The sequence below is a fragment of the Engraulis encrasicolus genome, chromosome 23, assembly GCF_034702125.1.
Source record: "Engraulis encrasicolus isolate BLACKSEA-1 chromosome 23, IST_EnEncr_1.0, whole genome shotgun sequence".
NCBI classification, from domain to species: domain Eukaryota; kingdom Metazoa; phylum Chordata; class Actinopteri; order Clupeiformes; family Engraulidae; genus Engraulis; species Engraulis encrasicolus.
Window position 1 is genome coordinate 11,482,853 of NC_085879.1, and position 22,500 is coordinate 11,505,352.

The 22,500-nt window shown below is 44.1% G+C and overlaps 2 protein-coding genes across 2 annotated transcripts in view; one reads left to right on the forward strand and one right to left on the reverse strand.

The window, feature by feature from the left end:
* drp2 (dystrophin related protein 2) overlaps positions 1-13,576 on the forward strand; it is a 172,006-nt gene extending 158,430 nt beyond the window's left edge. Inside the window, exons 20-23 of the mRNA XM_063190737.1 lie at positions 4,767-5,034; positions 9,580-9,694; positions 11,895-11,981; positions 13,166-13,576. Of these exons, the coding sequence (XP_063046807.1) occupies positions 4,767-5,034; positions 9,580-9,694; positions 11,895-11,981; positions 13,166-13,185 (490 nt within the window). The 3' untranslated portion in view covers positions 13,186-13,576. The remainder of the gene's footprint in view (positions 1-4,766; positions 5,035-9,579; positions 9,695-11,894; positions 11,982-13,165) is intronic.
* Positions 13,577-19,575: 5,999 nt separating this feature from the next.
* LOC134439459 (uncharacterized) overlaps positions 19,576-22,500 on the reverse strand; it is a 28,011-nt gene continuing 25,086 nt past the window's right edge. Inside the window, exons 10-11 of the mRNA XM_063189347.1 lie at positions 20,627-20,999; positions 19,576-20,311 (exon numbers count right to left, since the gene is read on the reverse strand). Of these exons, the coding sequence (XP_063045417.1) occupies positions 19,576-20,311; positions 20,627-20,999 (1,109 nt within the window). The remainder of the gene's footprint in view (positions 20,312-20,626; positions 21,000-22,500) is intronic.

The following is a 22,500-nucleotide window of genomic DNA, read 5'->3' on the forward strand; positions in this document are numbered from 1 at the left end:
ATTAGGAAGTGGTGCCCATGGCAACGTACCAAGCGCAGTGGTGAATCTACTTTCTCACAAAGCCTTAGATCAACATATAAATAAATTAATACTTAAATGCTGGTAACCGGGTGATAAGCGGAATAGCGGCCTTCGAGGTGTCCCGATATCAAGGGAAAATGGACTTGGCGAAGCGAACAGCCCTTCGGCTGCGCCGTCGGGCTGTTTAGAACGCTCCGCCTCGTCCATTATTTCCCTTGATATCGGGACACCTCGTCGTCCGCTATTCCATACATACTTACTGGGCAGTCACATCTGACAACCCAGCTGCTGCACAAAGTGTGCATCAGACAGGTTGTGGTTGTCAAGCCCAGCCTATTCATGATGCTATTCTGCCCTACAAAGGCAAAATGCAGTAACTACACCAACACTGAAACTGAGAAAAAGTCTCTCAAAGTATTGCTATTAGGTTGGATATTGTAGTTACTGCTAATTTGACACAGCAATATCTCTAAAATGGGACACGTTTGAACCATCAGGCTTTGCCACAAGACAGAACAGGTGTTATGAAGACATTTACAGTCTAAACTCATTTTTGACAAAATATGTACTGTAGTTACTGCACTTTGCCTTTGTACGGCAGTACTGGTTAGTGGTGCACATTGAAAAATCACTTGAGATTTGTTTTACCAGATCATGAGGATTCAGGGGGCACATAAAGGACAAATATGGCTGGGGGCCCAAAATGATTTTCTTTCAAGGGGCCCAGAATTTATAGCAGGTCCCCAGTAGACTGCTGGTAGCAGTTCCCAGTAAAATGCAGTATTAGAAAGTAGAGTCAACCAGTTCTGATTTCTCTTTAAAAACTCAGATGAGACTTTTTGCTTCTTTATTCCAACTGTGTGTCCCAGGAGTCTCAGTACCTCACTCTATGAGCATGAGACAAGTCTGCAGATTGAAGAAGAGAAGAAAGTCAAAGCTAAAAGGAGATGTAGACCAAGTACAATTCCTAGTGGAGTGGACGACCGCACAGATTAAGTCAGACATCATCCCGCAAGGCAGTCAGAGTTGCCTTGGAGCTCTGCTGGAAAAGACAAACTCAATAGAGTCTGGAATATGAATGAGCCTGAAGAAAGCAAAATATTTCCAAGCAGGGCAGGCATGGCATTTCAACCAATGGCAGCAAATGGTTGGCAACACACTGAGATTTAATCCCAGATGGTTACACAGAAAATTTCAAGATCACTTGAACACTTACCTCGGTGACAGGCAGGCAAGGATATTTTTAGTGGAGAACTTTGTAGCTGGATATTGTCTTGGGTGTGGGAATAACACAAGGAAAGTTTATAGAGCATTAGAATTTTTCAAAAGAAACTTTGGATGAAGAATTGAATGTTCTCATTACGTCAGACGGGTTTATATTGGCCTTTAATTGACATTCATTTTGCATTAATCTTCCATCAGGCTTATCGGATTCCTTTGCCGTTAAATAGCCTGATGCTGTAATACAGAAAGAACCTACAGTTTTTGAAATAACAAACAATTCAGAGCAATACATTAATTATTAACCTGGTAAAACGAACAGATTTCCCAACTGCCATCCTTTCATGTCCTACACAACTGTTAAATCACTGTGAGTTATTGTATGCAGTGTGTATTGAGGCATCGAAATGTATTGAAATCATCAATACCTGTTTTGTCTCTCTATTTAGACAACAAATCTCATTCGTCTGTGCCACTGACCTTTTGTGGCTTGACCTCCATGTTCTAGATTGTTCTAGATTGCTCCGTTGGCGTGGTGATGAACTGAGGGGGTAATGAGCTGCCTGTCAGTGCTTCCCTACGGGGCACTTTAAACCACATTGGGCTCATTACTGTTGGCATAATTATATTTAGCTTAGGCACTATGGCTGTCTTTGCCTAGCAGCTAGTTTAATTAGACACATATGCAGATGTTTTTAGAAGACAAACACAAAGTGATAAATTAAGTGACATGACAGCCTTCTGTAGTTAGTACCAGGGCTTTGAACCGGTTCAAGGAACGAAAACGAAAACCGGGAACTTTTTGTATTTTACAGGGAACAGAAACGAAACCGGAAACGTTATTATTTTTTATGTTCTGGAACAGGAACACTTATTTAAAAATAATGGTTACCGGTTAATACCGTTCCTCAAACAAACAAAAAAAGTAATTATTTTCCTGCGCACGTTACCATGACGGCTGAGGCTCACGTCCTGTGTGACATCAGACATTATCTGACTGAATGGAAAGAGAGGTGTGGACTACAAAGTCTCCACTCCACATCTTAAATAAGAGAAACCACTGTCATACAAAAGGGCTAAGTTTCCATAGCATCATTGTAAGACATTGCAGAGAAGCGCGTGTAAAGCGCACCAAGAATGTTCGACGTTATTGGGCATCCATGGCGCTTTAAATATGCACAAACTCACAATGTCCATCATAGCATTCCCCGTGACCCAAGTCAGCGTGGAGCGTGCATTTTCATCATTGAGGTTTATTCTCCGCTTAGGTCGTCCCTAAATGACAAAATTCTGGAGGATATTCTTTTCATCGTTTGGAATGTAGGCTGACCCATTTGCACTTCCGTCTTTCTTGGTTAATTAACGTCAGTTAGGCCTATGGGAGTAATCAGCTGACAGGAACGAAATTAACCGTTCCGGGAACAGTATTTTTCTGTTCTAACCGGTTCGGGAACGTCAATTTATTGGTGGAACGCATAACCGGAAACGTTATAATTCCGTTTCTGTTCGGAACGGAACGTTTGGAAAAAAATAATGGTTCAAAGCCCTGGTTAGTACTCCTGTTAAAAAAATCAAAAACGATAACAATTGCCATGGTTAACTAGTCACAATAAACCACTCTGATTGTTTGCAGGCAATGCATTTTCGCAATTAGTATATCCTTTTGCTTTTTCTTAGCAAAATAATATTTTGCAAAAGAAAGTGAGAGATCTGTGAGTGGATAATACTGTATGAAACAAAAACATATTATCCCAAATGTCTGGAAACGTATCAGCCTGTCTACACCCCGCATTGTGAACCAGCTCAGGCACGTGGCCACTCTCTTTACAGTGCAGAGCACTCAGCATGTATTAGCAGACTAAAAGGTGAAGAGCTGAATAAAACATTACATTTATAGCTCATTTAAATATAGGCCTACTGCAGCAACACACTGCTGATATGCCATGATTCTACCCCTCTCACACCCCTCCCCCTGTTTTTGTACAACTGCTATGTGACTAGCATGCAACCAGAGGCTTGCTCTCTCATGTGTGTTATTTGTCCAGTGTTGCGTGTAAGCGTGTTGCGTGTAAGCCCAACCTGTGCTGTAGTGATACGGAGCGGTAGGCCACCAATAATACACTATATGAGGCTTAAATAAAAGTGTGACATAATAACGGACTGCTTGACAGCGTTTGTTGATCAAATCCACCTCTGTTAAGTAATATAGAAAATCGATGCATTGAGGTCCACTGTATCTAGATACAGACTCACTGGCGTAATGGATTTCAATTCAATCACAAGTAGAGTGAAGATCCACACCTCTGTGGTGCAGTAGAAAATCCTGAGTCAGAAAAGCATAAAGGCAGAGAAAGCATCAAGCCAGCAATTAGCCTGTTCCTTTGGGGGCATTTGAAATGAGTAGTGTAAGGCAAGAATTAATCAAATGGAAAAAATAGTATGTTTAAGACTGTTAGACTCATTTCCCTTTGATTTTCCTTCATCGCACTTGAGGATATATTTCTTCAAAGAACTGTAAGACGAATGCTGACATAATATTATCGGGAGGTTTCTAAATTACATTACATAAAAAGATTTTCACAGTCAGCTTACCCTATTATCCAAAACAATTTCAGTGAATTATGCCTTGGGACAGTCTCTTTGAAGCAGTGTGGTATAGGGTACCTTGCTCAAGGGTATCTGACATTCCTACATTGCTATATCCCAGTAAAGGCATTGAACTTGTGACCTCATTCCAAGATCAGGGGAAAAGAAAGATGAATAGTGATTGAATGACACCTTGCACAGACTAACTCATCGGTCTTATTTGGCAAGGATGTATTTGAACCAGTGATCCTAAGTCCACAAGTCAATCAGCCGAATCCCTAGACCACAACAACCCGCCTCAAAAAATAGCCTGTAGGCTACCCTTGACCATCATCATCTTTAGATTACTGCATTACGCATAGCAGATGCCAGGTCCCTCGAGAACATTGCCCACCTGAACGTGACTCATGACCATTCCACCTACTGGTCTACACAGCATCTTGCAGAGGCCATACTGACGGGAGAAGATACATTAGAAACTTGGGATGGGGGTGGGGTTTCTGTGGCACAGCACGCTAAGCTCTCCACTTTTTTGCTTACATGCCCATGGGGACCGAGGTTCGAGTTTGGCCTGGGTCATGTCCTAACCCTGCCCCCATCTCTCTGTCCCACTGTCATAATCTCCATTGTCCTATAATCAATAAAGGCACAAAAAGCCCACAAAAATATCTTAGAGCCACATTAGGGCCAAATAATATATATATTTTAAAAATAAACTTTGTTTCCAGAATGTGGAATTGTGGACCGTAACATCCGGTAGTGTCTCTGTGTTGACGAGCAGTGATAAGATGGACAGTTGCGATTGTCTTTATGTGTGCGGCGCAACTCGATCAAAAAATCGGAAGTCGTGTAGTTTGAGCCTGGCTTTAGAATGCTAAAATCTAGAATCTTTGATTGTCTTCAATTGTAACGTTTGAATGTTTGGTTGTTCCCCACAGCATCCTGCAGGGGGAGTACCGGCGGCTGAAGTGGAGGCACCAGGAGGCGGTGGCATCACCGGAGATGGTGGAGGGGATGGACGGCTGCTGCATTGGGGATGGGGGTGCGCTGGGTTCCCCTACGGAGCCCCAGGACGAGGAGCTGCTGGCTGAGGCCCGGGTGCTGCGGCAGCATAAGACCCGTCTGGAGACGCGCATGCAGATCCTGGAGGACCACAACAAGCAGCTGGAGTCACAGCTGCACCGGCTCAGGGAGCTACTGCTGCAGGTACTGAATGGACGCAGTGCATAGAGACTTTATGTCAGACAGAGGGTGTTTTGTTTTGGGCCGTGTGTGTGTGCGCGTGTGTGAGCGTGTGCCAGTGTGTGTGTTTGTCTGTGTATTCGTGTGCATGTTTGCTTGCTTGTGTGCATGTGTGTGTGTGTGTGTGTGTGTTAAATGCACTAACTGTAATATACAGTACTTCTGCTGGTATGTGTGTTTTTGAGTATAAGTTCAAAGCACAAAGTTATGTGTGTATATGAAGGGGTGAGATACCTATCGTACCATGGTTTGTGTGTAACACAGAAGTTGCTTTACTTGATAGGATACCAAAAGTTTGAACACCAACGTAGTCTGGTAGACACTGTCTACTAGACACACACACAGAATGGGGTTTGGGAGTTGGGGGAGAAATATAATCTAACTGGTATAGGAGGGGAAGGGGAGGAACAGGGAGATAGAGAGGAGGAAAGAAAAGAATAGTCTGACAGTGGAGGAAAGCATGTAGGAGGGAGGAAGGAAGGAAAGAAGGACGGAGGTGAGGGGCGGAGAAGAGAACTTCCTATAAAGTTACTGAGGAAAGCTGAGGACACTGCAGCAGTGCTGAAGAGAAAGTTATTAAGAGGTAGGCAAAAAGGAAAGAAAGTTAAACTTTGGTTCCATTGGGAATAGGTGGGTAGACAGCAGAACGCAACAAAAGAGACAGTATGGAGTGAAGAGCGAGGATGGGGGAGAGAGAGATTTGTAGAGATGAGTGTGGATGGTAGAGTGACAGACACCCAGAGAGAGAGAGAGAGAGAGAGAGAGAGAGAGAGAGAGAGAGAGAGAGAGAGAGAGAGAGAGAGATGGGAGTGGGATTCATCAGCATGGGGAGACACTATAGTACTGTGGATGTAGAAGAGTGGATCAGGGGAGTTGAGGAGAGAGGGGGAGGGAGAGGAGCAGAGACAGCAAATGAGGATTAATACAAACCCCAACTCCGATGAAGTTGGGACGTTTGGTAAACAGTGAATAAAATCAAAATGCTATCATTTTCAAAACATTCAATCTATTCATTAGATGGAGAATAGTGAAAAGACAACATATTAAGTGTTAAAACTGAGAAAAAATATTGTTTTGGGGGACATATGTACTAATTTCTAATTTGATAAATCCAACACGTCTCAAAAGAGTTGGGACGGGGACAATAAATGGCAGCAAATGTCGAGGAAGACTAAAAACAAAACAAAAGACAACACTTAACAGTTAAATACATTAACCGATGAGATGATTTTATATAAAAAACAGTGTTCATTCCTATCTTGGACATGATTTCACCAGCTTAAATGGTGGGTGTATTCCTTGTCATGTTTTGCAAAGTTTTCCTTTCTGTAGTGCTTGCAGTGTGACAGGTCTTGACCAAAAACCCACCATTTTATCACCTGCTGGTCCTTATGATGGAGCCAAACTGTTAAAACATAGTAGAGAATGCAATTTGACCTTACTATGTGGCAGTAATCGAAGATCTCCCTTCAAAATATAATGCATGAGTGGCTTTTCATGCTGTTTAAAACCCATTTATACCATTCAGCACTGTATTTAACTCTACAGATGAGTGAGAACATCTTAACCAATGCACTACTGCACCCGCATGCCATCATGGAGGCTGACTTTTGAAGCTAGCACTAACACAAGTTGGATGGTCCATTTTTACTGTAGCACAGGATGTGCAATGCTCTATTATTGTCAAAAAAAATGGACTTCTACAACTTCTGCTGACTTCTGTAAGCAAAGGACAGTTTCCCATGTCTTCTGGGTCTATTTCAAGTGAGCTCAGGTGCTTAGGAGAATGTTACACCCCTGTATCATTTTCATACATTAAGCATTCTTAATATGGTCAATTTTCAATAGCTCTAGCACTCCAGGAATTAGAGTGAGACTACAGCCAATATATATTGCATGATGTCATGAACCTATACAATGATTTTATTAACAAAAATATGTCATATACACTCAATTGTGGTAAATCAAAGGGAATTCAAAAATGTATGTAATAACTATGGTAATTATTCCCTTTGCATCTTTAATTCTGAGTGACTCAGCCTCTCTGTGATGATCTTATACCTGGACACCTATATTGTTTGTCAGTACAATTCATTTTGAAATGTTCTTCTTTGTTGTTTTATCTTATTTGGATGTTTACTAAATTTCACTGATCCCCGTCCCATCTCTTTTGAGACGTGTTGGATTTATCAAATTAGAAATGAGTACATATGTCCCCCAAAACAATATTTTTTCTCAGTTTTAGCACTTAATATGTTGTCTTTTCAGTATTCTCCATCTAATGAATAGATTGAATGTTTTGAAAATGATAGCATTTTGATTTTATTCACTGTTTACCAAACGTCCCAACTTCATCGGAGTTGGGGTTTGTATTTTGAGGACACCCTGACAAAAGGAGCAGGTGAAGGAAAAGATAACATGAGAGTCAGACAAGAGGGAGTGGAAATGGAAAAGATGGGAAAAATATAGGATTACTGGAGAGCGAGAGAAAGAATGGATAAAGGGATAGAGGGAAGATGGATAGAGCCTGCAAGCGAAGAAAAGAGGTGGCAGGGTGACCACAGAGAGAAAAAAACAACAGCAACAACAAAAAGACTTACAGCAGGGGAGAGGAGCGCTTAAGAGGTTTACAGACCACAGAGTGGGAGTGAATGATTGTTATTGTTGGTGATGGAGGAGAGGAGAGTGGGGTGGTCGTGGAAGAACATGCAGGTACTGGGGAGTTAGGTGGAGGGGTTAGATATTGTGTGTGTGTGTGTGCATGCGTGCGTGCGTGCGTGCATGCGTGCCTGTGTGTGTGTGTGTGTGTCTGTGTGTGTGTGTGTGTGTGTGTGTGTGTGTGTGTGTGTGTGTGTGTGTGTGTGTGTGTGTGTGTGTGTGTGTGTGTGTGTGTATTTGTGTGTGTGTGTGTATGTGTGTGCCTTAGGAGACTAGGAGGCCAGCCGAGAGGGGACTGAGGGAGTGTGGAGTGTGGCATCTTTTGTTAGAGAAAGTAGAGAGATGGGTAAGGAGAGGGGCTGGAGAGCTAGATAGGATAGTGCAGTGCTATTGTTGCTGAACAGAGTGGACATAAGGAGACTGACAAGGGGGCAGAGAGAGAGAGAGAGAGAGAGAGAGAGAGAGAGAGAGAGAGAGAGAGAGAGAGAGAGAGAGAGAGAGAGAGAGCAAGAAATAAAAACACATTGCCACATCTTTTGGGAGGGAAGGCACAATGACACAGCTTTATCTACATTGGTGAAAGATGGGTGCCATTTTGTACCATTTTTCAAGACAGACAAATACATTGAGAATTTGAAGTAACTAAGCTCTAAGCTACGTATATAAGAGAGCGCTAACATAACATGTTCGACAGAGACAGTCTGCATGTGTGATCAACCAGGAGAGAGAGAGAGAGAGAGAGAGAGAGAGAGAGAGAGAGAGAGAGAGAGAGAGAGAGAGAGAGAGAGATGTTAATCTCTTGCACCGACAAGACACTCTGGAAACAAACAGATAGGCATGACTGACAGCTGTGATAGACTCAGAGAGAGAAAAACACTAGATGGATAGATAATTAAGTGAGGAAGGGAGAGGGAGAGAATTGAAGAAATAGTACACTTAGACAAATTGAAGGAGAGCACAATGGCAAGAGGGAGAGAGAGATGATCCAGAGGGGTAGGGAAGAATTTTGATTCTATGGTAGTTAAACCTCCAAATCAGCACCTAGCAGAAGACAAAGACTATAATATAACGATGGTAATCAGGAAAAGGTCAGCCAGAAACAAAGGGCTCTAAGTGGCTGTTTCATGCCTGTGTGGGTTTTTCAGTTGCTGTGGGGAGATTAATGGAAGCAATAAACGATGTGTTATTTATAGAAACGCTTTATTTTGCTCACCTCCACTGAGCTATGAGGCAGCATTTTCAGCCTCTATTTTCCTCCTGCTTATTTGGGAGAAAACTGTGTGTGTGCGTGCAGGGTTTTTTTATAGCAAGCTGTCAGTTGTGTTCCCGAAGTTATGAAAACTAGGTCTAATTTCAGTATTTTCATGTTGTTTTCGTGCTGGTTTTGTGTTTATGTTTTGTTTATTACTTTTCTCAGTGGAACCATGGGAACGTGTCTGTTTGTGTTCCAATTTTTATTTTGATCTCATCACTCCATGTAGCAGACACTAAGAAATAATGATTAGAGAGTTGCATCTCTGTCTACAACAATTACTGTTGTCAAACCATGCAGTGTTTGGAAATGTGTTTGAACAAAATTACAGAGTTGGAGCATTAAGTGTGTTCTTAGTGATTACATTCTCTTATAAACAAATGACTGCACTGGAATTGGCATTTTTCCACGTCTACGCTATCTATACTGCCTTATTTTCTTCTTTTTCTCCCTAATGCTTTTTCTTTCTTTCTTTCCTTCTTTCTTTCTTTCTTTCTTTCTTTCTTTCTTTTCTTTCTTTTTTTTCTTTCTCTCGCTCTCTCTCTCTCTCTCTCTCTCTCTCTCTCTCTCTCTCTCTCTCTCTCTCCCCCCATCTGTAGCCCAAAGATGATTCGGAGGCTAATGGTTCGGATCCCTCTTCCCTGTCGTCTCCAGTATCTGGGGCTCACCATGGAGAGGGGCGAAGCAGAGAGACCACAGACACAGAGACAGCAGGTGACTGCTCTGGGGGTTTAGAAATGCATTTTCAGGCTGGAAAATGCAGAATCACCCATTAAGCAGAAAACAAATCACATGTATTAACAGATAGTATTCCTCTGCAAAATAAATCTAACAGCCCACCCCAAACATTACGGTATCTTTTCCATTCTGAATTCGAGGGTTTAAGTGTTCTACTTTTCACAAATGCTCTCAGGTGAAGATGGCACCCTAGTGACATTAATTGGGCTACTCCAGCATACCTGTTCCATGATGAAGCCCCTTGGGGAAGGGGCATTTCAGCTGGTGTCAATTTATTCTGACCCATTGAGAGTTTTGCCCCCCTGGTTTAGGCCCTGGTGTCTCGGGCTATACACGAGCAGAACTTTTACTCAGAAACAATTGGATGGATGCATAATGAATTTTAAAAAAACTTTTTGTGGTAGCAGATAGTGTTCGGTTAAGGCAGTGTTTCTCAACAGGGGTGCCGGGGCACCCTGGGGTGCCGCGGGCCCCCCTCAGGGGTGCCGCGGAAACGTGGCTGATAAATAAATTATGTAATATAATACATATTTGTCTAAATTGATCAGTTAATGCTAGTCAGTGGAATCTTTCATCTGCCATTTACACACAATAAAGTAGATATAGGTCGCCCCAGTCAGCTGCAACTCGAACGTAGGTTGTGCGACGTCTCCAAATGTGTTACTTTTCTAAGCTTGTGTGGTATCGGATGCAATGCCATGTTACGGCTTGTTGGTTTAGGGTGCCTTGAAATTTTTCATGAATTGAAAGCGTGCCTCGCCTAAAAACAGGTTGAGAAACACTGGGTTAAGGAGATATGCATGTGGGAGCAGATAAAACATAGCAACTGCAAATGACAAACACAGTAGGAGCCTATGATTTTTTATCTCTGCCAAGGAGCTTATGTTTTCGGACTTTGTAAATAGATTCTTCACCATTGCAGGATAGGACTAACTTAAACATTCCAGTTCCTAACTCCACTAAAACAAGGCAGAAAGACTTGCACAACAAAATCAAATGATCTATCAAACAGCTTCCTTGGTGGAGGTCTGCACTCTCTGAGTGCATTTCTAGTCTACCTTGTTTTCTTGACAACACAATGATTGTTCCTTGCAAAGCCAGCTCATAACACCCTTGGAAGTGGCATGGTATGCACATGGAATGGATTAAATAAGTGCCAGAAGAAAGTTTTGGCAGAGTGGATAGTGCATTACTCATTGTTGATAGCTCATAGTCCCACATTTCATCCCACTTTTTACGAGGGCACTGTTGCCGAGTTAATTTGTCTCGTTTCACTCCATTTGTAAAAGAACAAGGTGAAAATACTTATTTTTGCCTGGATTTTCCTGTTTGCAAAAACAATGGCAGCTATTTACAGTATGTAAATGGCTCTAAACCCATTCCCTTTGAACCACCTACATGCCTACATTACCTACATGCTCCCAGGCTTGGGAAATAACCTGACATGGGCGGAGTTCTTGTCCTTCCACCTGCTGAACACCATTCTTACAATTCCCCTCCCTATAATTTTATGTATTCAGGTAGACTTACCTCACGTTGCATATTTATGATGGCAAAAACAGAAATTGAACCACACCTGTGTATTGGAAAGACATAATCCCCTTTGATACATAACAGGATTACAGAATTGTATTAAACCCATATGGAGACCTTTGAGTACATCTGGCACTGTACACCATGGCATGCAAATAAGTCTGTTTGAAGAAGTGTACTATATGTTGTTTATTTTATGTAGCCATCGCTGAACTTCAGTCCCTTCATAGCCTCTCCTTTACATGCATGAGTGCAAGGTTGGTATGTGCATGTGCTGACTCTTGTAAGACACCAAATAAGGCAGCTTTTTACCCGCCGTGTCTAAATGCACACTTAACATGGCTGAGCCACGCAGGGGAACATGCTATATAAACTAAGCTGTATGTCTTTAGAGTATATGAAGACAGTAGCTGCATACACACAAGCTTTTTTGGTCTCATTTCTCAACCTTAAACGTTATCTATCTGTCTCGCTCTCTCACTGTCTCACATTTGTTATCCTGCTCCTCACTGCCTTATCAATAACAAGGCTCAAAAGCCAGAAAAAAATATTGGAAAACCTAACTGCTGATTTAATTAGCTGATTAACAAACTAATTAACTAAAAAGGCAAACTAATTAACGTATTAACACCCCCCTTCATAGGTGACGATGGAGACCATGAGCATGACACAGTCCTCCAACTGCAGGAAGTCATTGAACAGCTACGAAACGTCTTTCCCTCGGAACCAGGTGGGTGGAGAGCAGAGTTAGAGGACAGGATGTTATGTACTGTATGCTTTGTTCCTTCTAGTTTATGTATTTGTAGCCTATTGGAAGAGTTTATTTGTTTGTTTATTTGTTTGTTTAGTTGTCATGAATGTGTTGTTGGTTATGTTGCATTACACAACCGTAAATATGTATACTATGTAATGTACTGAATTGTATCCAGTGAATGTCTCCAACCAATGGATTACCTTGACAGGTGGACTGAATACACCACTGTCATTGGTTGGCAACAGTAGGGTGTGGTGATGGGTGTGGGTATTTAGGATTGTTTTTTGTTAATCTTGTTGCACACTGAAGAAGGCACACGCCGAAAGGCGTCTGTGCAATAAAAAACACTATTATGCAAGGTGCGGCCTCCTTCTTGAAACAAGAGTTTATTTGCGGTTTATTTGAGGTCTTATCACCTTTGTGTGAATTCTTGACATTCATATATTTTGAGAACATATTTTTTAAATCTACATAAAATGCATTTTGCAATGCAACGCAATGGAAAGTCCAATACAAAAATGTAAATTTCCGAACATTCTACAAAATTGAGATACACCGTTTTGCAAATAAACTCTTCATTTTAACTGTCCGTTTATGATCTCATGCATTGCATTAGCTTATTTATCACTTATTCTTATTAATTTATTCATCGAAACCTATTATTATGCCTTGCCACCATTTTACTACATGGTTCTCTGCTTTTAGATCGTACTGATTGCTATTACTGTTGTTTTGTTGTCAAGTCATCCCTGTGTTTGTACTGTCTGTCTTTGTTTTTGTCAGGTGCCTCTGTTGTATTTTAAACTTGATTGAATTTGTCACATCCCTGAAATAAACTTTTCTTTAATTTTGGAGAAACTGATTCAACATTTTAATGACTTTCAAACTTGAACAAAATTATTCTGTGCTTCTCTCACTGTGGTTGGCACAAAACATTGTGTAATACTTAAGTTCACATCCTGCAGTGGGGTCGAGTTGAAATCATGCAACTGCCAAATGTTCCGTTTCAGACTTCCTGTAAATTCACTAAAGGTCAGGAAAGAGGTTTCAGTCAATCTGTTTGCTAGTCAGACATACTCTGGAGGTCTGCAGGAGTCAAGTTAGTTCATCATTTTCATACACATTTTGTACTCTTTGCCCTCTTTCTTTTTCTCCTCCAGGCGGAACGTTGCCCATATAGCAGTGGATGGATGGACGGGTGCCAGAGCATTGGACGGGTTGGACGGGCTGTGTGTGGGGATGTGCTCGGGTTCGACGGAGGGCAGACTGACCAACACTGGATAACAATGACTGCTCTGCAACAGAGCCTGTGGATTGCAACAATAACCTCCATCCATCTCTCCATCTATTCACATATGCACACACACACACAAGCACGCACACACACACACACGCGCACACAGACACAGCAGTGTCTACTTCTGCTCTACCGCTAACCGTCTTAGCACAGACCTTGTATACACACGTACACAACGAAACACAGGGCACACACACACACACACACACACACACACAACTCAGTCGTGCCAAAGGCTAATGTTTGTCCTGACACTGTCCTTAAGCAGCTGTGTGTGTGTGTGTGTGTGTGTGTGTGTGTGTGTGTGTGTGTGTGTGTGTGTGTGTGTGTGTGTGTGTGTGTGTGTGTGTGTGTGTGTGTGTGTGTGTGTGTGTGTGTGTGTGTGTGTGTGTGTGTGTGTGTGTGTGTGTGTATACATATGTGTGTGCGTGTGTGCGCGTTGGAGCTCGATAGGCCTGTGGGTTTACTGTGCTACGTGATTGCTGACCCGTGGGGATAAGTGACTGCAGCACAATGACTTTCCTCCTCCGCTACAGCGGTGTCAATCCCTCCCAGGTTCACAAATTGGATCAAACAAGCTCCGAAACAGCTGGATCTAACGGACACTCAAAGCATTTACAGCTACAGTGAAGTCCTCACTGTTAAACCCCGCGCAAATCGGTTCTGACAGCAACAATGTAGGATCCGACCGTTTTGTTTGGCCCAGCAGGCCCGCTGACAGCTTTGGCTGGGCCCGGGACAAAGTCATATGAGAGCCCCCCCACCCAATGCATACAATGTAATGAGGACCCAATTTTGGGGCCCCTCTCTTGCTGGGCCCAGGACCACTGACCCCTTTGTCCCCCCTGCCGACTTCCCTTTGGCCCAGTAAACTAGCTGATCACTTTATGCAGCAAACAAACATTGTAGCAGGAGGATTCAACAATTAACATGTTGCTCTGAAAAAAGAAAATAGAACTCAATCGTAAGCAACAGCGACAAAAATTGGCGCCCATGTGCGGAATTGTATTGAAAACAATGGAGTTACCCTGCCAGTTGCTCTGGAGTTCTTGCTCTGCCAAGTGCCTCGGGTCTAGAGGCTAACTTTGTCAAAGTGATGTGCTGTGGCCTTTAGAAGGAAATATACATGGCAGAATTTGTTACTTTCTGAAGCCGGGGATTGACAGCTCTGCTAGGTAGACAGTAACTGTGCTGTACACACTCACGCACCTCTCTTAACTCGAACAAACGGTTTCCTTCTTCTCTCCTCTACTCGTCCTGCCTCCCCCTTTTTTTTCTCCTACACCTTTATCCCCTCATAGTGCCAAACTACAGTGTGTGCGTGTGCGTGTGCGTGTGCGCGTGCGCGTGCGCGTCTGCGGTTTGGACTGCCCCTTATCCAGGCAGAGCTATTTTTTCCTCATTCTGGTCCAGAAGGTAAGCCTCATTGGACATGCATGAATGTGTGTATGTGTGTGTGTGTGTGGAGGGGATCTCTGTGCCTGTGTTAGCAGCCCCTTGCTCCGCACGGAACAGCTTGGAGCAAGAGGAGCAGATTGTGTGTGTGTGTGTGTGTGTGTGTGTGTGTGTGTGTGTGTGTGTGTGTGTGTGTGTGTGTGTGTGTGTGTGTGTGTGTGTGTGTGTGTGTGTGTGTGTGTGTGTGTGTGTGTGTGTGTGTGTGTGTGTGTGTGTGTGTGTGTGTGTGTGTGTGTGTGTGTTGCCAGCCAGGCTGCCAGCGGGACACAACAGGCATATTTACTCTGGAGGACTGACACGTCAGTTAGTACACTAACGAGGGAGCAAGAGAAACTCACACACAGACTACAGTTGAACACTAACGATGGAGCAAGTCAGTGTGTGTGTGTGTGTGCAACAGACTCACACACACAAATACACAAGTATGCAGCGTCAATAGAACTCTAAGGAGGTAAACACACATGCGTGTGCACAAACACACACACACACAATCACTTGTACACTACTATGAAGAAACACACAAACAGATTATTTCACTTTTGCCAGAGTGCCTGGAAGCGCTGCTCAGTTTTTCATCTTCTTATTTTAATTTCATTTGAATACATATTTAGATGCAACTCAACTCACCACTTAAGCTGGGCTTACACTGTGCGACTTTTGCCCCGATTTTGCCCCGATTTGGCACTCGCACGACTTTTTGAGAGTCGGGCCGATTTCTTGCTCAATCGCAGGTCAATCGTGAGTCTCGCATCGTGCAGTGTACATGGGGTAACGACAAGCGATTTTGCCTCACGATTGTGCAATCGCAGGGTCGCAAGAAAATCAAAACGGTTTGAAATTCTGGTCGTGGCTCGTGCGTAAATCGCACAGTTAAAGCAGTGCTACAACCCGATTTGACACTTCACATGCACAAATCAATAGGGCCGTGCGATTCGCTGTTGAGCGCGACCTCATCTCCACCTCAGGTGCGCATGTTCCCTCCTCTGCAGACCGGGGAAACAGGCCTGTCGCGTCGTACGGTGGAAACATTTCGCTCGCATCCGACTGTCGGCTCGTGTAGTGTGAGGACGTGAGTCGTGAGCTGTGAACTTTTAAACAGTGAAATTCCATCGTGCAGTGTGAGCAGAAGCTTAAGACCCACGAGTGAAAATATCGCACAGTGTATGCCCGGCTTTAGGCTCACTTAGAGACTGGGGATCTCAAATTAGCCATTGACCTTTCACACTCTTTTTGTGCAATTACTAAGCCATTAGCACTGACAAGCTTGGCTCCTCACCCCTACACACACACGCACACGCACACGCACACGCACACACACACACACACACACACACACACACACACACACACACACACACACACACACACACACACACACACACACACTACTGTATAGTAACACATTTCTACAGCACAGGAACCCTTGCTACTGTATGTGTTGTTCCACCACTGTGCGCTCTCGCTCATTATGCATTTTATCCAGATGCCACAGACACGCACATGCACACGCACACGCACGCACACACGCACACACGCACACACACACACACACACACACACACACACACACACACACACACACACACTTCCGTGCACTTATCTCCCATATGGAACTACACAAAAAATGCCCTGGGAAAGAAATGTCACCGTTTGATCAAAGCTTTTTTTCCCTGTCTTTTCTCTCTCTCTCTCTACCAGATGGTCTCACTGATAGACTGACTGACTGACAGACGCCACTCTCTCATTTGACAGAGCACACAGTGTTACAGTACACTACATGCCTTAACTGTAGTAGAGGGATCCTATGGACCAAATATAACGTCAACTCACACACACACGCAGTGGTTGTTCTGCAGTCACAGAAGCTCTTTGTTTGTTGTTTGTTTGTTTATTTATTTGTTTGTTTGTTTTCTATTGTAGCGGTGGTGGGTCTGTGTGAACCATCCATGCCAATACACCATCCCACTCACTCACCACACTAATCTAAACTCAAGATGCAAAAACCCATATCCTTTAACTCACCTCACATGAACCCAGTGTTTTGTTTTTCTGCTTTTTTCTCTCTCCTCACATTCCCTTTTGAAATTTTCTCGCTTTTTTAATAGCTAGAGGGGGGAAGAGACTAAGTGAGACACAAGGGGGCAGAAGCTTTTGGGTGAGGGTGGTGGTTTATGTCAGGGAGAGAGTGTTAATTTAGTGATAAAAGCGACGTGTGGGGAGAGGTGGGTGGGTGAGTGGGTGGGAGGGAGCGGAGAAAGCTCTCAGGCGGCACCGCAGCTCCCCACAGAACAGAGAGCACGGTAGACAGAACAGAAGGCTGGCCTTCTTAAGGAGAAGCAGCCGCAGTATAAAAAAGACCTACATGGCCGTGAACAGGGAAGCAGACAGGGGTGAGGGCAAAGGGGTCAGTTGTCCTGGATCCCAGGGAGAGAGAGCGCCCATAATTGGATCCTCATTCCATTGTATGTATTGGGTTTGGGGCCCTTCCATATGTCTTTGTCCCGGGCCCAACCAAAGCTGTCAGCGGCCCTGGCTGTGAACAGGGTGAATGGTAGAGAGGTGAAGAGAATTGGAAAGGCAAGCAATGTGGATGTGTTAGAGACAGATAGAGAGAGAGAGAGAGAGAGAGAGAGAGAGAGAGGGAAAGAGGAAGAGAAAGAGAAAGAGAAAGAGCAAAGGGACAGAGGGAATTCAATGATGCAGTGAGAAAACAATACTGGCCTTCTACTCTATGTAAATTTTCACCAGCACAGTTGCCTTTGCCAGTATGTAGGCGTGAGATTAACAGATGCAAGAGAGAGAATAGGACATTTCCTGTTTATCTGCATGCATAACACATTGTTATTATTCCTCTTATTATTCCCAAATCGCACATCGAGGCCAGAGATGCTATTCTCTGCGAAGAAATATTTAAATAACACCGTGACCCCAATGCAGCAAGCGAGCGAAAAAGATTTCCCATATTTTTAATCCTGTTTGGCATTATTCCGAGAATCTTTTCCCCTACAGCCGAAGCCATTAGTAAGCGCTCACATTTTGACATTCGCCTGCGAAACGTGCTGCCCTGTTTGTTTTCCAGCGCGTTGCTAGGCGACTGTCCCCAAGGACACAGCCGGCATGAGTTGCGCAAAGGGAAGAAGGAAAAAAAAAGGTGGGCTGTCGTTCTGAATGAGGCAGAGATGCCAGGGTAGGCAAATAACCCACAAATAACCACACGCCATGCTGACTTTTATCTTCTCCCACGCCCACAGACACCTCTCCTCAGACATCATTACCCGCAACATCTGTTCCATCCTCTGCGGACAGACGACCTGTCACCTACACACCCATCAAGGCAAATAAGCAACACTGACGACAATGAACACCATGCATTAAAAAAAACACTACACTAGTATCCCTAATGTTTTTTTTACGATGCATAGTTGACACTATTTCTGACACATGCCACCTGTTGGCGACGTAGTGAGGTTTTTTTCTTTACCTCAAAAGGCTCAAAACTCTACGCCTTGACCGAGATAGAAGACACGACTGACAAAATGTTCCACACAGCATAACATGTCACAGCTTGATGGGTGATCTGCCACTGCCCATACTGAAAAGCATAATAAAAAAAACTTTGCTGCACATTACATTATACAGAGTCAATTTAAGACTTTAAGAATCACATTTAACACTCTGGTACTCAGTACATGCCCATCTGCAATGACTGCCAAGCAAAACACATTGACAGTCTCCACTGCAGTGCACACCACTCTTTGCAGAACTCTTCAAGATGAGATGCAGACAGCATAGGGAATGAAATTTAACAGTCATTAGGTGTTGTCCTATTTTAGTGTTGAATTAACACTGCACAACTTACTTTGTACCAAGCCAATCAGTGTGCACTGGATGTAGCTAAGCCCCCTATAACTTACAGTATAAGGTGGGGTTAGCGGTGGTTTAGATCCCCAATGCCCCCAATCCTGATGCACTTTTCCTGCAGGGCCGCAGTCACACAAAGGTAATGGTAGCCACTGTTTTCTGTAGCACTGTCCAAGAGCAAAATAAGGTGATATGTTGCATCACGAACAGGAGTGTGTCTCCAACAGGCTATATTTAGCCGATCACCCTAATGAACACATTTCTTCTCTTGAGTGGCTGACCTAATGGTACACACGCACATAGACACACACACACACACACACACACACACACACACACACACACACACACAAACACACATACACACACACACACAGTTAACAACAGCTTGTTTGGTGAAGCTAACCCAAGGGACCAGTGTGAATCACTTTAACTGGAACTGTTTAAAGCACTGACGTAACTATTACTAGCGTTTAACTGTCCTTGGCCCCCACTGATGTCCCTCGACTCATTAGCCATTCCACTCCACCCCAACCCCCACCCCCCTCTCTCTCGCTTTTCATGCATCGTTTGTTTGTTCATTACATTTATCTTTGTGGTCTTCATTTCCCCTTCATCAGTCCGTTTGATGTTCATTTTAATAAATTCATACATTTCCATTCCATATAATGTCATGGGTCTTCGTTTTCTTTTTTTAAATTAATTTATTACATACTACATACAATACGGTACAATTCATTTGTTTGTTTTCACCCCTCCTCCTCTTTTATATTTTTTAATTTGTACAAAAAAAATGATGTGTGACTCAAAAGGCTTTTTAAAATCTGAATGGGTTACTGGCTGCTTTCTACTTATTGTGTACAGAGAACTAAATAAATTTGTATTTGTTATACACAAACGCCTTCCGTGGTGATGATTGTCACTTAATTTGTCTTCAGTCTCTCTCTCTCTCTCTCCTCACTTCTTTTTGCTTTTCTGTTTGGTGCCTTGCGTGGTGGTGGTGGTGGAGGGTTTGCTGGCTTTTCCCGCCGAGCTTGTGGTAGCTTTTGGTTTCCCAGTGGGCCCTCCTGCCTTAGAGGGCCCTCCTGCCTTAGAGGGTCCTCCTGCCTTGGAGGGCCCTCCCGTTTTAGCAGCCCCTCCTGCCTTAGTGGCCCCTCCTTTTGCGGCGGATGTGGACGCCGTCGCAGATGTGGACGCCGTCGCCGATGACTTGGTTGCCTTCTTCTCATCCTGTTTCCGCCCCATGGGTTCCTTGCCTTTCTTACTGGCCCCGTCTGTTGGCCTGGCCAACCTGTCTTCCACTGTGGCTTCTGTGACCCCTGTGGCCCCCTCAGGAGCAGCTCCATCTCCATCTCCATCCCCTCCATCTCCTGCATCTCCTCCAGTAGGCCCGTCCTTGTTAGCCAGCTCTATTTGAACCGTGCCGCCGACCGCAGCCGCTGCCATAGCTACGGCCGCTGCCGCCGCCCCTGTGTCGTGGGGAGTCTCATTGGTCGAGCTCACTGTAATCTCCGGCCACACTTTGATCTCATCGGGCTCTTTGATCCCTCTGGAGATCTGACTGGCTGCCGCTGCTCCCGCTGCGATCCCCGCTGCCGCTGTGGTTTGGGCCAGCATGGCGGCTAATGGGGCCCCTTCGGCCCCCTCGTCCTCCTCTGATCTGGGCCCCGTGGTACGCTCAGCCTCGTCTGATCTGGCTGTTTTGCCGGCGTTATCTTCCTCTGTGCCAGCTGTGTCTGAGCCTTTGTGATGTTCAGTGGAGGAGGAGGAGGAGGGAGTGGAGTAATCGTACGTCACTGCTGCTGCTACTGCTTTTGCTGCTGCTTCTGCTGCTACTGCTGCTACTGCTGCTGCTGCGTCTGCCATCGCAGCCGCTGCTTGTTCAATGCCGTCTACTTCAGTGCTTCCATCTTCCTTCTCATCATCACTCTCCTCCTCCTCCTCCCCCTCCTCCTCCTCCTCCTCCTCCTCCTCCTCCTCCTCCTCCTCCTCCCCCTCAAGAGCTGGCATCTCTTCATCCTCCTTCTCCTCCTCTCCTCCTCCTCTCTCTGGTCTCTGCTCCTCGTCTTCTTTCTTCTCCGCCGCTGCTCCACCCTCCTTCACGTCCACTTGGTCGTTCCACTTGACCGCCTTCTTCTTCTTGCCGGCCTTCTTGGCCTTGGCCTTGTCACCGTACTTCTCCTCCACCGTGGTCCAGTAGTTCTTCTTCTCCTGGACGTTCTTGGCGCGCAGCTTCTCGCCGAGCTTCTTCAGCTCCTTGCGGACAACGGGCTTGAACTTGGGGTAGCGGCGCTGGATCTTGGCCAGGTCCTTCTTGGCTGCGTCGTCGTTGAGGAGCTCGGCGTGGGCCCGCGCCCGCTGGTACAGCGCCCGGTAACTGGCTGCCAAGAGATGGGAGGGAAGAAGAAATGGGATGAAGACAAGGAGAGAGGAGATGAGATAGAAAGGTGGAGGATAGAAAGGAGAAAAGACAACGATGAAGATAATTATTTTAATGAAAAAAAAAGTTTTTCTTTTTTGTGCTGTTCTCCTTATTTGTGCTGGTCTGTTCTGATGTGTGTAAACCCTGTGTTGTATGTGGATTTGGACGTGTCTGACGAATAAACTGAACTGAACTGAACTGAAATGAATGGAGGAGAGGAGAGAGGAGCACAGGAAAGAGGAGAAAAGACAGAGGGAGAGGAGGAGAGGAAATAGAAGAGAGAAAGACAGAGAGGTAAGGAGAGGAGAGAAAGGGAGAAGAGGAGAGTAAGGATAAGAGAGACAAGTTGAAAGGGGAGACGAGAAGAAAGAAGATGAAATAATCACGGTCTTACAATGATAATAGATAAACATGCAGAGAGAGAGAGAGGTGAAGTACGTGATAACAACTTACTTAAGAATTGACAATTAATAGAAATAAGAAAAATAGAAATAAGAGATGTGCATTATAAGAACATAAAACTAAGAAGAAACAGAACTAAACCAAACAGAAGTATGGGAAGATGTTTGCGGTGAGGGGGTGTTGAGGGGTTTGAGGCTCTACAGGAAATTAATTTGACAACTGAGCCAGACGAAAAATGTCAAGTGCCTACGGTTTTCCAAAAGAACATTGCACAAAAAAAGAATTCCTATCGACACCCAGTTTTACACACTGCTGCTGCACAGTACAAGAAAGACTGAAGGAAGCTGCAGTGTTCTATAATTCCTTTTATCGGCGTGCACAGTGATATGGATTTGCTGTGCCGGATGATGGTACTCCTTCAAAAATCACAACCAAAACATCTGTTATAGTTTTTTTGGTTTTGAATTAATTTTCCACTGGTGTAAAATAAAACTGCTTTTTATTATTTTGTTATGTTAGAGCAGAATGTAGCACTGCTATTGCATTGACTTGCTGAGAACAAAAACGACCACAAACGCACACACACACATCTGGGCTTCTTGGTGTGGTGTATTATTCAGGTTGCGACTTTGTGTCATGTATTTTTTACATGCCTGTCTGCTCCTCATGCGGAGAAAGTGGGGTTTCATTGTGTTTTGTAAGAAACAAACCCACCCCCACTTTTATAAGAGGAGTGTAAATACTGCATACCTACACCATGCCACAGAAGAAGAAAAGGAGGAAGGACCAGGAAAAGGTAAGAAAAGAAGTGATAAACTGGGTATTATGGAGAGAGAGAGAGAGAGAGAGAGAGAGAGAGAGAGAGAGAATGTGTCTGTGCGTGTGTATAAATCATGTATGATAACCTTTTTTTTTGATGTGTTTGAGGATTTTATACTATTTTCACACAGACTAGGACTGTTTCTATTTGACTGGTTAATACAATAACAATAAAATGTATCAAATTGAACGAGACTGAAAAGAAAAGCAGGAAAAAGGTAGATTTGGAAAAGCAGACA